General features: G+C 36.0%; 1 protein-coding gene across 1 annotated transcript in view; it reads left to right on the top strand.

Moving 5' to 3' along the window:
• LOC143236747 (MAM and LDL-receptor class A domain-containing protein 1-like) overlaps window positions 1–15,305 on the top strand; it is a 121,705-nt gene that overhangs the window by 24,829 nt on the left and 81,571 nt on the right. The window contains exons 7-13 of the mRNA XM_076475233.1: window positions 1,254–1,541; window positions 1,698–1,798; window positions 4,198–4,393; window positions 5,815–5,955; window positions 6,584–6,846; window positions 10,343–10,430; window positions 13,576–13,725. Of these exons, the coding sequence (XP_076331348.1) occupies window positions 1,254–1,541; window positions 1,698–1,798; window positions 4,198–4,393; window positions 5,815–5,955; window positions 6,584–6,846; window positions 10,343–10,430; window positions 13,576–13,725 (1,227 nt within the window). The remainder of the gene's footprint in view (window positions 1–1,253; window positions 1,542–1,697; window positions 1,799–4,197; window positions 4,394–5,814; window positions 5,956–6,583; window positions 6,847–10,342; window positions 10,431–13,575; window positions 13,726–15,305) is intronic.

Here is a 15,305-nt window from a genome sequence, read left to right as displayed (position 1 = left end):
TTCAGTCTGATTAGATATTATTATACAACATTGTAATTTGTTTGTTTCAAATATTGACGCAAAACTATAGGATAGTTGACTGTACTAGAGTATACAGCTAGTTTCAACACTCACCACTAATTCCTAATCCAATAATGAAGTTTGGATGTCATTCTTAAAACACGCTACGTGCCCCGAACTGCAAAACGCGATTTTGCTGCAACAAGGTGTGAACCATGAACTAACAGGTTATCCAATGCAATATGTTAAACACTGGGGCACGCGCAGTACACAATATTATGAACTGTTTATCTGTATCTCGATTTTATAGTATTTTGGAATAAACTTTGGAGCATCTCACCCTGAATCTTTAGTATACTCCAAAGTGTTTTGCAACGAATGATTTCCACTTTACCAACCTCTGATCATCAGGCATCTTTCAGAGATTCTTTTATTCGTTTTATTGTCTTTACGAGTTTCAATTCGTCCCTTGACAGACATGCACAACATCCCGCATCGCGGCTTAGCGAAGAAAATAAATGCCTCGCTTTTATTTATACACAGGTATCTTGTCTCGTAAAAATTTAGAAATGTCTAAAATTTATACTAGCAAAAAAAAAAAAGTACGAGGAAGACCTTGAATTAAATACATATTTATATATGTAACACAAGATAATAGAAAACACTTACTTACAAGTAAAACATGTAAGAAAAAGTAACCACCTGACCCTCGACTCGTAATCTGTGGGTCGGGATTCGAATTCGTGTCATACCAAACATACTCGCCCTTTCAGCCATGGGGGCGTTATAATATGACATTCGATCCCACTATTCGTTGGTAAAAGAGCAGCTCAAGAGTTGGCGGTGAGCTGTGATGACGAGCTATCTTCCCTCTAATCTTACATTGCTAAATTATAGACGAGTAGAGCAGATAGCCCTTGTGAAACTTTGCACGAAATTCAGAAACAAATAAACAAACTTGTGACGAAAAAAAAATGATCAAATTGGAGTTCAAGTTTTTTTTTTTTACGGACCACATATGCTTGAAGCATAGGAATGGTCAACGTTTTGGTTTCTGTGCTGAGGTCACTAAAGTAGGAAGATGGGGTCCATAAAAACTTTCAAAATCCAATCCAATGTACACTTCTTCGAATCCCTCTAAAATAAGGAAAAGGTGTGATTTTTTAAAGCAAATTCATACACTGTAGATTTGTTTAAAAGTACACTTTTAACCTGTTTGGATGAAAATGCCTTATGTTTTATACTTATTATAGGTTTTCACGAGACACCAACACACCTGGAAGCTGTTCACGTCAACCAGACATCTGTGACAATTTCGTGGCGTTTCAACAAGGAAAGAGAAACGTTCCCTCCAACACACTACATCATCCAATACAAAGATCTTTATTCTACCCAGTACTTGGAAGCAACATCGACAAATTTAACTTCTACCATATCGAATCTCACCCCGTTCAACGAGTATATTTTCTACGTCATAGCTGTGAACAAACTTGGTTTGAGTGAACCTAGCGCCCCCTTGACTGTGAAAACTAAAACAGGAAGTAAGGAAATTATAAACATTTATTCTCTCCTTTAAAGATAAAGAAATTAATGAAAGTTTATTTTACTGTATAATTTAATATTCAGTGTGGAGTGTTGCTATCTTATTCGTGAGTTGTCATTTTATCCGACTTTTCTTTTAACATTTGTATTTTAAGTCCCTGAGACTTCCCCGCAAGATGTCCAGATACGGGTAGACAGTGAAACAACAGCAGAATTGTCATGGAAACCGCCCAGCGAAGCAAACGGGATAATCCAGGTAAACGCCACATGTTATTAGTTGGAGAACTTTCGTCTCAAAGTTCGCTTCGTCAACAAGATTTGTGTTGATTGTAATTCTCATTTTTTGAAAAAATATTTTTGGGATAACATTTTTTATCTCAAGTATTCTTTAAATCTCTAAACGTTTTTTTATCAATGCTTCTCCTTAATGTTTCTCAGAGGTGTGATACAAGTTGACCAAAATTACTCAATAAATAATGGAGGGAGTGAGGAAATTGTAAGGGAACTTTTCTTTTCACCTCAAAAGAAGAAAAAACACAACAAAAATACACTTTATAACGGTTCATAACGGTTTGTTTGTTTGTTTTTAATTTCGTGCAAATCTACACGAGAGCTATCTGTGCTAGCCGCTCCTAATTTAGCAATGTAAGGCTAGAGGGAAGGCAGCTAGTTATCACCACCCACCGCCAACTCTTGGGCTACTCTCTTACCAACGAATAGTGGGATTGACCGTCACATAATAACACCCCCACGGCTGAAAGGGCGAGCATGTTTGGTGCGACGGTTCATAACGGATTGCTCTCATACATTACAATGTTATTGGATATTTTTTCGTCCCAGTGACTAGAATTTAAGACATCAATTTTTATGTGTTTGGATGTATTTTAATATTATTTATTTGTTATATAAATTATTTAAATAAAAACAGTTTTAAGGTATGGCTTTTCTAATTAACGTCCCCCCCCACCAGTGACACAGCGGCATGTCTGCAGACATGCTACAACGCTACAATCTGGGTTTCGAAACCCGTGGTCAGCAGAGCATAGATAACCCAGTGTGTAGCTTTTTGATTAACTACAAATAAACAAACCTAATTAACGTCAATTTGAAAAGGACATTAAGAAAAGCAAAGATAAAGGACTCTAGATATCGTTTAAAGTTCACACAAAAATTAGTTTGACCGAATGCACCCATAAAATAACTCAATATTATTACATTTTAATTGTTTCAGGTGAAATAATGAATAATGTGGAAATACATATATGGCTTGATAATTAGTTCCAGTCCGTTTGTAACAAAAATTTTACCCAAAGATGAACTTCTTGTGTTTCTTTTTAATATATTTCAGCATTTTTATATGTATGTAGACAAATACCTATAATGAAAGAACAAAGTACAGATCTAAGAAGTGATTGTCAAAACTGCGGGATGTGGTCCAATTTGTTAGTCCGTGTTGGAATCAAAATATTTTTATATTTCTAAGAAGTGATTGTCAAAACTGAGAGATATGGCTTTGGTCCAATCTATTATTTTACTTTGTGGAGGATTTCTATGAAAGCAGAAACTGGTTCGGTACATTAAAACACGTTGTTTAAACATGTTTCTTGTCACAATATTGATAATTTTATTGGAATCGAAAGACAGTGTTATTTGTTATATAGAATAAGAATTGAAAGGTCGTGCTTGTCACACTCGTCAGTTTAAAACTGTCTCTTCTCAATATAAACATGTAAAATAAACCAGTTTAAACATTTCTATCCTTCATGTAAACATGTAAAATAAACCATTTTGAAAATTCTGTTCTCAATATAAACATGTAAAATTCACCACTTTCAACATGTCTATCCTCTGTATAAACATGTAAAATAAATCAGTTTAAACATCTCTATCCTCCACATAAACATGTAAAATAAGCCAGTTTAAACATGTCTGTTCTCAATATGAACATGCAAAATCAACCAGTTTAAACATGTCTGTTCTCAATATAAACATGTAAAATAAACGAGTTTAAACATGTATATCCTCCATATAAACATATGGAATATATTTTTGGGAGATATGAGATATGTATTTTTTATAGTTTAGAATGACTGAATCGCAAGGAATAAAAAAGGTTTTAACAGAACAAAACAGGCCCGGCATGGTCAGGTGGGTTAAAGCGTTCGACACGTAATCTGAGGGTCGCGGGTTAAAATCCTCATCGCACCAAACATGCTCGCCCTTTCAGTCGTGGGGGCGATATAATGTACGGTCAATCCCATTATTCGTTGGTAAAACAAACAAACTGTTTGTTTTTGAAGCAAAGCTAATCGAAGCTATCTGCGCTTGCCGTCCCTAATTTAACAGGGTAAGATGAGAAAGCAGCTAGTCATCACCGCCTCTCTTGGGCTACTCTTTACCAACGAATAGTGGGATTGACCGTCAATTACAGGGAGGGCGAGCATGTTCGCGCGATAGACCCTCGATTAGCTTTGCGCGAAATGCCAAAACAAACAGAACAAAATGTTTATCGTTCCTGATATTAATTCATAAAACGTATTACACGTTGATGTTACATATTCATATTTTATTCGATTTGAGTAAGTTGAGGCTTATTTGTAAGTAAATTTGAAAAAGAAAAGGTAAATATTAATTATTTTCTGTTGTTTTACGAAGGGTTACGAAGTGTTCTATACAGACGACATCCATCTATCACTTGACAACTGGGAAAAGATGACTGTCCTTGGATCCACATCTGTTTTCTTCGCTAACCTTAAACCACAGACCAAATACTTCGTACGTGTTGCCGCCTTTACTGTGGCTGGTCGCGGTCCCCTGTCGTCTGTCAAAAGTTTTGTTACTCAGTTAGATGGTAAATACAATACTTTGTTTTATGATAAGAATTATCTTTATTAACGGAAACAAAAGTGAGTAATTAAGTTATGAATTATTATGGTTGAAAGTTAGCTGCGTCTTGTGAGTTGCACGAGCTAATGCAATTACATGTAACCGCAGGTGTTAGTCGTGTCGCTACAGTCAACGTGATCCACGACAAATTTTCGACTACTCAATATCGATATACTTTTGCGATGCTTTATGGCTATATTGATATGGCATCTTTACTTCCAAAGAAAGATAATCAGATAGAGAAATTGTTCAACTATGTAGAACCAAACCATTTTGCAGAATTAAGGAAACATTCAATTTGTGCTCTGCCAACCACGGGAATCGAAACACGGTTTCTAACATTGCGAGTCCGCAGACATTCCGCTGTGCCACTGAGAGTAGCAAGAAGAAGTGAAGACTGTGGTTACAAAAGAAAAACACCTGATTCAGGATTCAGAAAAGCTATTGCAGTGAAGGTGGACCACGCTGTTGATACAAATATACAAGGATGTAAAGTCAGCATTCCAAGAGTTTCTAATCATGATTCAAAATGAACTACTGTTTCCAAAAATAAGTAAGTAAAAGATACTGGAACTGCAAACATTCCATTCGACGATGAACCTCTCAAATGGCATGCTACTATTTGTGTGACCTCTTTTGCTTTCAGATTAGTTGAACATAGTCTTGGAAACTGACGTCTACTTGCATTGGATGGCATGTAAAAAAGTGTTAAAAATGTAATTCTTCATCTTTAAGGAAAGCTTATTGCAATAAACATTTTTGTTTCGGGCTATAGTGAAGCTAAAATGTGTGTTTGTTGTAAAGCACAAATCTGCACATTGGGCTCTCTGTGGTCTTCCCACTGCGGGTAATCGTCAACTCGATTTTAAGTGTTATAAGTCCACTGACTTACTGTTAAGACACATTAGAGACAGCAAAATGTGCAATGGAGGAAGTAGAACAAAAAATACTATATACCATGGAGGAAGTAGCTTCAAGGAACACAATCTACAAAAGAGGAAGTAGAGTAAAAATACTATTTACCATGGAGGAAGTAACTTCAAGGAGCACAATCTATCATGGAGGAAGTAGCTTCTAGGAGCACTTTCTACCATGAACGAAGTAGCTTCAACCAACACTATCTATCATGGAAGAAGAAGATAAAATAACTAGTATTCCGAAGAGGAAGTAAATTTAAGGAACACTATACAACAGAGGAAGTAAATTCATAGATAGTACAGGATGTAGAACAAAGTAACTAAAGGCTGACTTTTGTACATCTATGACCCGTTAGATAAACATTTTTTATAATCTTGACATTGAAGCTATATAGATAAATTTCAGCGAAGTTGTTTCCAATAGCAATAAATATAATTAGGTAGGTTAAGTATCATTAAACTTTTACAGATGTTCTACTTAAATCCGATTTTGAGTCTGAATACCATGACTGGACATTTGGAATCAAAAGCAAGGTCAACTGGACACGGCAGTATCTGGGTCGAGATGAAAATCAGCGAGCTGGACCTTTAGGTGATCATACAAGTGGAAGTAAGTTTGTTTGTTTGTTTGTTTGTTTGTTTTAAAGATTCACAATCGGCTAATCGCAGGAATTGATCCAAGCATTTTAAAAATATAAGCTCTCGTGTTTACCCCTGAGTCGCTGGGAGACATGGAGAGCAAATAAACAACTGATATCAATGTCCATATTAAGATTTTTTATATAAACAGGAAACAGAAATTAAAAAGTGTAGAAGTTGTACAGGTTTTACTGTGATTGGATAAATATTGAAGAATAATTCTAGTCATTAGTGATAGATATATTTGCGGTGATTGCTTTCTCGACACCTTTGTATCGTTTTCAACAACTTGGTTCCAACAGTAATTATATTCATTTTTTAAGTTCGTGCTTCAGTCATGGAAAATTAAACGTTATATATGGACATCTTAACATTTGTTTATCTGAGAATATAAGTTTTCCATAATGCAGTACCATATACTGCCCTGTAATTTGATTATTAAAATAATCGAATTTGGAGGTTTCGTACGATGTTTTCGACGTGCATAAGAAACAAATAATGTTTTTAAATGTATTTCTAGATCGGGAAAAGGAACTTTGAATTAAATGAAGGAAGCAAACCTATAGTTCGATACAAAACCAACATTTTTAATTTAACAGGTGGTTTCTACTTCGCTATCAACACACTAGGTCAAGATAGGGGAGATTCAGCCTATTTAATTAGTCCATTGATTGAGAACACCAAATACCCTTCTGTTTCCATCTCGTTTTGGTTTCACATGTTTGGTCACCACACGGGATACTTGCGCTTGCGTACATTGAGGAATATGACAGAAGGAGAAATTGTGTGGAGTGCAGTGGGAAATCATGGTGATAGGTGGTTAGAAGCAAGAGTTACCATTGGTGGAAATTTTCCACTTCAAGTAAGTAATTTAATTTAAGTGGAGTATATTTTAAGAAATAAATCGTTGCACTTGATTAGATTAATTATTACCAAATTTATCTCTCACTTAGAATAGCGTCTTCAACAGAAGGCGCTAGTGTAAACGAAATATAAAATTCTGTGTGATTTGTCCGTTGATCAGAAGTGAATGAAAACAATAGTTCTCAGGTCTTCACCACCATTATAGACAATGTAAAAAATTGAATTTTACTGTTCCAAACGGAATTATTATCTCACGAGGTTTGGTTTTATAAATATATAGGTCACCAAGTATGTGTGTAATCGTGAATTTCTCTCATACTAAAACGGAAAATGTACATATACAATGTTGTTGTTGTCTTCATTTTGATCAGTATCTAGAGTTCAGTACTTTTCACTTTCAAATTTAAAACATAGTTTGAATGGAATTTAATATTTTTTCTCGTTTATCGCAAAAAGCAAAGTAGCCGTTGAGGAAATCTTCGTTCACCGTTCTAATACAAATAATTCTGCCTTTCGGTCAGATTGTCACCACTTGAGATGGATTTTCAACGTGCATAAAATAATAATAATAACAATCAGTCCATGGCGTGAACTAGTCAGTCCATAGTGTGAATCAACCAGTCCATGGTGTCTTCTGTAAATTTTCAGTGAAGACGGCTAAAGTTTTTTATTGTTCTTCTTTCCTCGCAGGCCCGGCATGGCCAGGTGGGTTAAGACGTACGACTCGTAATCTGAGAGTCGCGGGTTCGAATCCCGGTCGCACCAAACATGCTTGCCCTTTCAGCCGTGGGGGCGTTATAATGTTACGGTCAGTCCCACTATTCGTTGGTACAAGAGTAGCTCAAGAATTGGCGGTGGGTGAAGATGACTAACTGCCTTCCCTCTAGTCTTACACTGCTAAATTAGGGACGGCTAGCGCAGATAGCCCTTGAGTAGTTTTGCGCGAAATTCAAAACAAACAAACAAAAGTTTTCTCGCCGTCTGCACCAAATGTCTTAATTGAGATTTATCATTTTCAATAAATTTTCATCAAACAAAGTGAGTTTCTGCCTAGCTCTTTCTCTTCTTCCTTTGATTTTACCAGTTAGATATATAGTATTCTACTTAACAGCTAACAAACAAACAAGTAATCGTCAGAATTATGTTACTTTTAATATAAAAAAAATTGTTTCACCTAGAAAAAACTTAGACGATAAATAAAAATGTATGCTATTATCTACATATACATATAGTAATGGAACAGATTATGGAAAACTATGTTTGATACAAATAAACTGGTCCGGCATGGCCAGGTGGTTAAAGAACTCGACTCGTAATGCGAGGGTCGCTGGTTCGAATCCCCTTCACACCGAGCATGCTTGCCCTTTCAGCCGTGGGGACGATATGGTATGACGATCAATCCCAATATTAGTTGGTAAAAGAGTAGCCCAAGAGTTGGCGATTGGTGATGATGACTAACTACTTTTCCTCTAGCCTTACACTGCAGAATTAGGGACGGCTAGCGCAGATAGTCCTCGAGTAGCTTTGAGCACAATTCTAAACAAACCAAACAAATAAACGAGTCACAAACGTTAAGTAATTACAATTAAATTGACAATTTAACTTGATTGAGATACAGTATTACAGGAATTGTGTAACAAAAAGAAATACATTGTATTTTGTATTTGCAGAGCATTACGTGTTGTTTTTATATTATCTGAAGTTTATTAATGTATGATTCTGAAATATGATTTTAAATGACCTTTCAACAATTCAGCCAATTTGTCTAGTTGCCTGTTAAACTATCCAAGTTCCACATAAGCCCATTTAGAATTAATAATATTTATATTGGATATTTGTTTATTTCTTTTCAGCCGATTTATGGTTCCAAGTGTTCCATTGGCCTCTTTTTCTTTGCAAGTATCATGTCACTCCATTTTCTGCAAGTTGATGGAAGATGAATCTCTAATCGGCAGGTCTTGTTTCTTATGGAATGACATAATGAATACGAATCTGCTGGCACCAGTCTGCAGTCAGAGTGCCATCAATTTTGATAGGTCTCAAACACCATTGTCTGTGTCGTCGTTATTCTCTCTGCCATTGAACAAACTATTGTTAATACAATTTTAATTTGGATTCATTTATAAAGATCACTCGCTTTTTTTACATATTTATTCTTCGTCTGATACATACTTCAAACCTCACAGTTTGGTTATATTGTCTAAACCATTGTTTTTAAGATATCCACTAAGGCGACTTTATGCTAATGTATATCTTACTGTTATCAAGATAGCAGTCACAACTAGGTCATTGGGAATATCTATACCTTATTGCAATATATTTTTAAAAAGGTATGTCCTGAATTAGTGAACATTAGTTTTGAAGAGTTTGTACTTTTTATCTCGATTGCTTCCATTATTGACAGTACTGGCTTCAAGTACCGACCCCCCTCTCCCAAGAGTATTCTCAATCACGAAACGTTTTATTTCTATGTTATATTATATTTCTGTCCTGGGAGCCATGAATGCATCTACCACAACACTGCTTAAAACAGCATAATTGCCTGAATTTTTACAAAAATTATACCAGTATAAAACTGTATGATTGGTTGGATTACAGCTAATCACAGTCTAAGCTATTATCACGTGAATGCAGTCACTTGCGCGGCTGGTTTTCGTACACCGGAGACGAGATAATTCCATATTAATTTCATTTTGTTCATTCTTTCAACGATTTATTTTCAGTACTTTGCATCTGAAAATGTTTTGCTGATTTGTAGAAATATTTCACAATTCCAAAGAAACGCCTGTGTTAGTTAAATGGAATGGAGTGCGTTTTTCTCCTGACACTTATGAGATTAAGAAGAATCGCCGACAACCTACTCATAATAAACACTACTCAAAAGTTTGTTTGAATTTCGCACAAAGCTACACAAGGACTGTCTTCACACTAGCCGTCCTTAATTCAGCAGTGAAATACTAGAGAGAAGACAGATTGTCATTACTACCAGCTACCAACTTCTCGAATATTCTTTACCAATGAATAGAGGGATTGGCTGACACGTTATAACATCCCCAGGCCTAAAAGAACAAGCATGTTTAGTTGTGGCATTTGAACACGCAACCTCCAAATTGAGTATTCTAACCACTAAGCTATGCTGATGAATACATTTTCATCTGTTGGCACGTTATATAAGTGACAACCAATCCCCTTACTCAGTTATATAAGACAAATAAAACCCTAGTGGTGGTGGGTGCTTTTGACTAGCTGCCCTCGTCTGACCAATAATTGAAAATTAGAGACTGTTATATCTGAACCATATCGTTGTCTGACCAATCCATTTAGTCAACGAGTGCAAAATGTAACATTTAGGCTAAATATTAAATGTGTCTAATTTCTACATTTAAGAAATTGATACATGTTTTGCACACTTTTCTTATAAATACGTCAATATTTATTAAACATGTACTTATGTTGTGATACACACTGAAATGAAACTACATTTTTCACCACAGGTTGTTTTTGAGGCTGAAATGCGCCATGGGTCTTTGGGAGTCATTGCGTTGGACGACATTACTATAGAGGGCGGTACTTACAAGCCTGGTAAGATATAGCGTTATAATATTAATTATTGAATACTGTGACCAAATGTATAGGCTTTTCTAGAAATAATAACCTTGTGAAAACCGAACTGTAGATAGTTGTTGTAGAATATACAAGTCGCGTGTTTCGTAATAACATAATATGTTAAATTACTAGATATTGCTGTGAGCTGGAAACGTATAAAGCCTTAACTTTATATAACACGAGGTGTATATCCAATGTACTGTCGTGTAGGATTGTACAATGATACAATATCAAACATCATTGATGGTGATTGGAGATTTAGTGCATTGCTCAAAATAGTCAAATAATATTGAAATTTGTTTACCTGAAGATGACCTAAGAAGGTCGAAAGGCTGTTCTCTACTTCATTTTAATTAAAGTTTTAATACCCACGCCAGCCATCTTGAGAATACATTTTTACTTCAAGTGGGTTTCTCGTCATTATGAAATTTGTAATGTTATAGTTAGGACTAGACAAGACAACTATTATACAATGATATAAGTTGATTCTTATACAAATTTAGTATATTATGGTCAGTGAAGTAACCTAAAATGCAAATGATTAGTCACGCAGCTAAATAGCGACGTAGCAGATGTGGTTTTGACATCTTCACAGTTTGTGACCTTTCAGTTCAATAAACGTCTAATAACGATGGTGAACCATCATGCTTAAAATCAAATTGTTGATAATATCCAGGATTACTCTTGTTTTGGAAGTGCTGTTTTCAGGGGATCTTTAATGTGTGGAGTCTTTTGCTGGAAAGAGATGTGTATCCAGAAAGTACCCTCTATATCTGATGTGTCTCCAAAGAACATTCTTTATACATTTGATTGGATTGAAATCTAGTGAAATTGGACTTCACTCCATTTGGTCAGTTTTTTTTCTTCTTATACTTCAAGAAGGATGGTTTGTGGGTTACCACCCATTAATCTCTAACCAGCAAGTAGAAACACAGTGTCATGAGATGTGATTTCTACCGTCTCTGGCATTAAGCCACAAAACAACCATGTATCAGCATAACGAAGAGTTTTATTGATGGTGTAACATGCGACATGTTTCAACAGCATAACGAAGAGTTTTATTGATACTGTAACATACGACATGTTTCAACAGCATAACGAAGAGTTTTATTGATGGTAGATGATATTACGTGTTGACAAAACATTGGCTGTCTTCTTCCGGTATGACCTGTATGTAAGCAACACTGGTACAAAGATTTAATCTAAAGGAAACGGTGTTACCAAGTAACAGGATTATAGATAAAGGTAAAGTCTAGTCACGTGTACGAGCGGTGAATAAATTTAGCCAAATATGGCTGATGTTGCTAGGTCTATTATCAAGATTTAGCCATTTTTGCGGTTGTAAGGTTGTATAATAGAGTTTGCCTAGGCGAAATAAAAACCGTAAAAATCATCAAAGCAAGCGATCTCTTACTAAACCGTGGTAATTGTCCTAACAAAGCCAGCCATATTTGGCTAAGTTTATTCGCGACTCGTACACTTGACTAGACTTCACTTTTATCTATAATCCTGTTACCTGGTGACACCATTTTCTTTAGATCAAGTCTTTGTATCTTTCGTCTTTCTACCAGTGTTGCTCACCTACAGATCATACGTACCTGAAGGAGACAGCCCAATGTTTTGTCGAAATATTTAGTATGTTCCACCATCAGTAAAACTCTAAATGAGTACAGGCCTGTTATTTGGTTGCAGGGCGAAGCTTGACTCACCTATAAAAGTAATACTCTTTTACATGATGTTGGTTCACCTTACGTCGTCTTGGAAACATGAGAATTATCTTGTTGCTCACTTTGAGCGTCTGGTATACAGAATAGACATGGCAACCAGTATCAGATGTGGTGATATATTTTGTAATCCATAAAAGAAAGTATTATTCAAATACTTATATCGTATATGATGACCTGCCTTGTTCAGGTGTTCAAACAACCATACCACTGGCTTACAGATTAAACCCATTTGCACTATATTTGCAACACTTGGAAATTCGAGGACCTAGTATTCAGAAAAACAGGTGTGGTTATTTGTTATAAATGGAATGAAAGAGACAAGATATGTCATTGAAGGTGGATTAAAAAAAAAGTTAAAATAAAAGAATGACTGATCGAGTAGCGATGGACTGTTGCATTATGAAATAGTTGAATACACAAGGTCAGCTGATTATTTTGTTATTTGTTAATTGGGTTGTTGTAATTAAGCGCAAAGCTACACAATGATATATCTATGCACTGCCCAACAAGGGTACTGAAACTCGATTTTTAGCGTCGTAAGCCTACAGACTTACCACTTGAGTCCCCCAGTAGCACAGCGATATGTCTGCAGACCCACAATATTAGAAACCAGGTTTTTATACCCGTAATGGGCAGAGCACAAACAGCCCATTATGTAGCTTTGAGCTTAATTCTAAACAAACTTACCACTTAACACTGAGGGGCTCAGCTGACTGAAGAATGCTGAAAACCAACATGAAGTTATGGTTTCTTCGGAAGCGAGGCAAAATTGGTTTAGAAACCCTAAAATGCATTCACGATTTACAAAAAATCAGTTATCACTGATTTAAGTGAAAGTCTAAATGCGATTCTCCAAAGATTTTCAAAAATATTCCAAGAATCAATAAACAGGTTCCTTGACCTCTTTCTTACAAAGAATAACACCTGAGGTTGAATTTAGCGCTTAGCCCGAGTAGATTTAATAAGTTTAATACAAATAAAATTTGGAAAAATTGCAGAGCGTAAGAAAGTGAGGTCCGTAGCATTTACATACTACAATGTTGAAACAATTGGGATCACTATGGTCAAATTGAAACAGTTTGATGTGATTGGCTGGCTTTCATTTGTCCAATTATCTTCAATGTAAGAAAAAACATTCAAATGCATTTTTTGAGCTCTGACTATGAGTAATAATCCAGATGAAGTTTGTTTTTTAACTATTTGGACCACGTCAAAGTGATGACTAAAACACGATTGTATGACTCCATCATATATATACTGTAGCCAGTAATGTGTATTTCAGACCACATTACCCATATCCCAATTTCCATAACAATGAATTAAAAGGAGAAAGTTGATGTATCTTTTAGATTGGTTAATTATTTTGGGGAATGTTAACCTTCTTATTTTTCCAGTCGAAGATCCAGTTAGTTGTGACTTTGAGGAAGGGTTTTGCGGTTGGAGCTACGACCACGTGACAGACTCCACCTGGGTCATAAATCGTGGATCTACGTGGGAACGAAGAATTGAGAAAAAATTTTTTGGACCGGACAGTGGCTCAAAAGGTTGTTTATGTTTCTTAAGCTATATGTTTTGTTTGTTTATTATTAAGCTTATGGTTACAAAATGGAATCGAACCACAAATTTTGTTATAATCTCTCAAGCTTACCATTGAGCCCATCGAAATACTAAGTTGCATATAATAATTATTTGATTATTTTGTGTTAAGTTTAAAATTACACAATGAACTACCCGTACTCTGCCCACCGTAAGTATCGAAACCCGATTTTTAGTGATATGAGTCCTCAGACTTACTGCTAAACTATTAGGGAGTTGCACATAATAAAAAGACCAATTAAGTTAGTATCACGTATACTAAACTGAAAAACTACTTCTAATATTGTATTACCACTTCCACGACAGTAAATATAAAAAAATCGGTGAACTCGGCAGACAGCCTGATGTGGCTTTGCTATAAGAAAACACGCATACAAATATAAAAAATAAGATTGTATTTGACACCTTAGATAATATTATATACTAGCGAAAGTACCTGGCTGCACTCGGGTTATTGGGATGACAGTGTGTGTGAATTATGAACCCATTTGAGCATAAAAGCATAACGTAAATAATTTGTTGTTGGCCTGGCATGGCCAGGTGGGTTAAGGCGTTCGACTCGTAATCCGAGGGTTGCATGTTCGAATCCCCGCCGCACCAAACATGCTCGCCCTTTCAGCCGTGGGGGCGTTATAATAATACGGTCAATCCCACTATTCGTTGGTAAAAGAGTAGCCCAAGAGTTGGCGGTGAGAAGTGATGACTAGCTGCCTTCCTTCTAGTCTTACACTGCTAAATTAAGGACGGCTAGGGCAGATAGCCCTCGCGTAGCTTTGCGCGAAATTAAAAACAAAAAACTTTTGTTGTTAAGCGACATAGGATAAAAGACTATTGTTTGAATGCTTTGTTACCTAAACTCACCGGCTTTTCTACATATTAGAAGTTGTTATATAACGAACCACTTTATTTCTGTGTTTTTTCGCTATCTTGCCTCATTACAAAATGTGCGTAAGTAACACCCAGGTGCACACCCTCAGGATCCACTTAGTGTGGGTGAAAAATTTAAGGTTTCCAGGACCTTTCCTCTTGAATCTATGGTGGTCACATACACGCACACAAACATCGATCCACAGACACGCCCTTCTATTTATTTGATATATGTCTGCTTTTCTTGATATTAATAATCAGTGATGTCGAGAAAACCCACTTGTAGAGAAAAATATATATGTAAAAACGGCTCGTTTGGGTTGAGAAAACTTTTTATGTAGAGGAGCGAACAACGTTTCGACCTTCTTCGATCATCGTCAACCTGTGAACCTGACGATGATCGAAGAAGGTCGAAACGTTGTTCGCTCCTCTATGTAAACATTTTTCTCAACCCAAACGAGCCGTTTTTACATGTATATTTTTCTTGATATTTCCTTTCCACCCCTAGTGGGACAGTTTATTCTTCAGGTTTACAATGCTAAAACGAGGAGCTCGATTTCCTTCAGTGTGCACAGCAGATAACCTGGTGTGGCTTCGCTATAAGAAAACACACACACCTTTTTAATTCGAATGTACTAATTTTTCGTGTCAATGAAGCTTT

Source organism: Tachypleus tridentatus, chromosome 13 (genome assembly GCF_004210375.1).
Source record: "Tachypleus tridentatus isolate NWPU-2018 chromosome 13, ASM421037v1, whole genome shotgun sequence".
Taxonomy (NCBI): Eukaryota; Metazoa; Arthropoda; class Merostomata; order Xiphosura; family Limulidae; genus Tachypleus; species Tachypleus tridentatus.
This window is presented reverse-complemented; position numbering and strand designations above follow the sequence as displayed.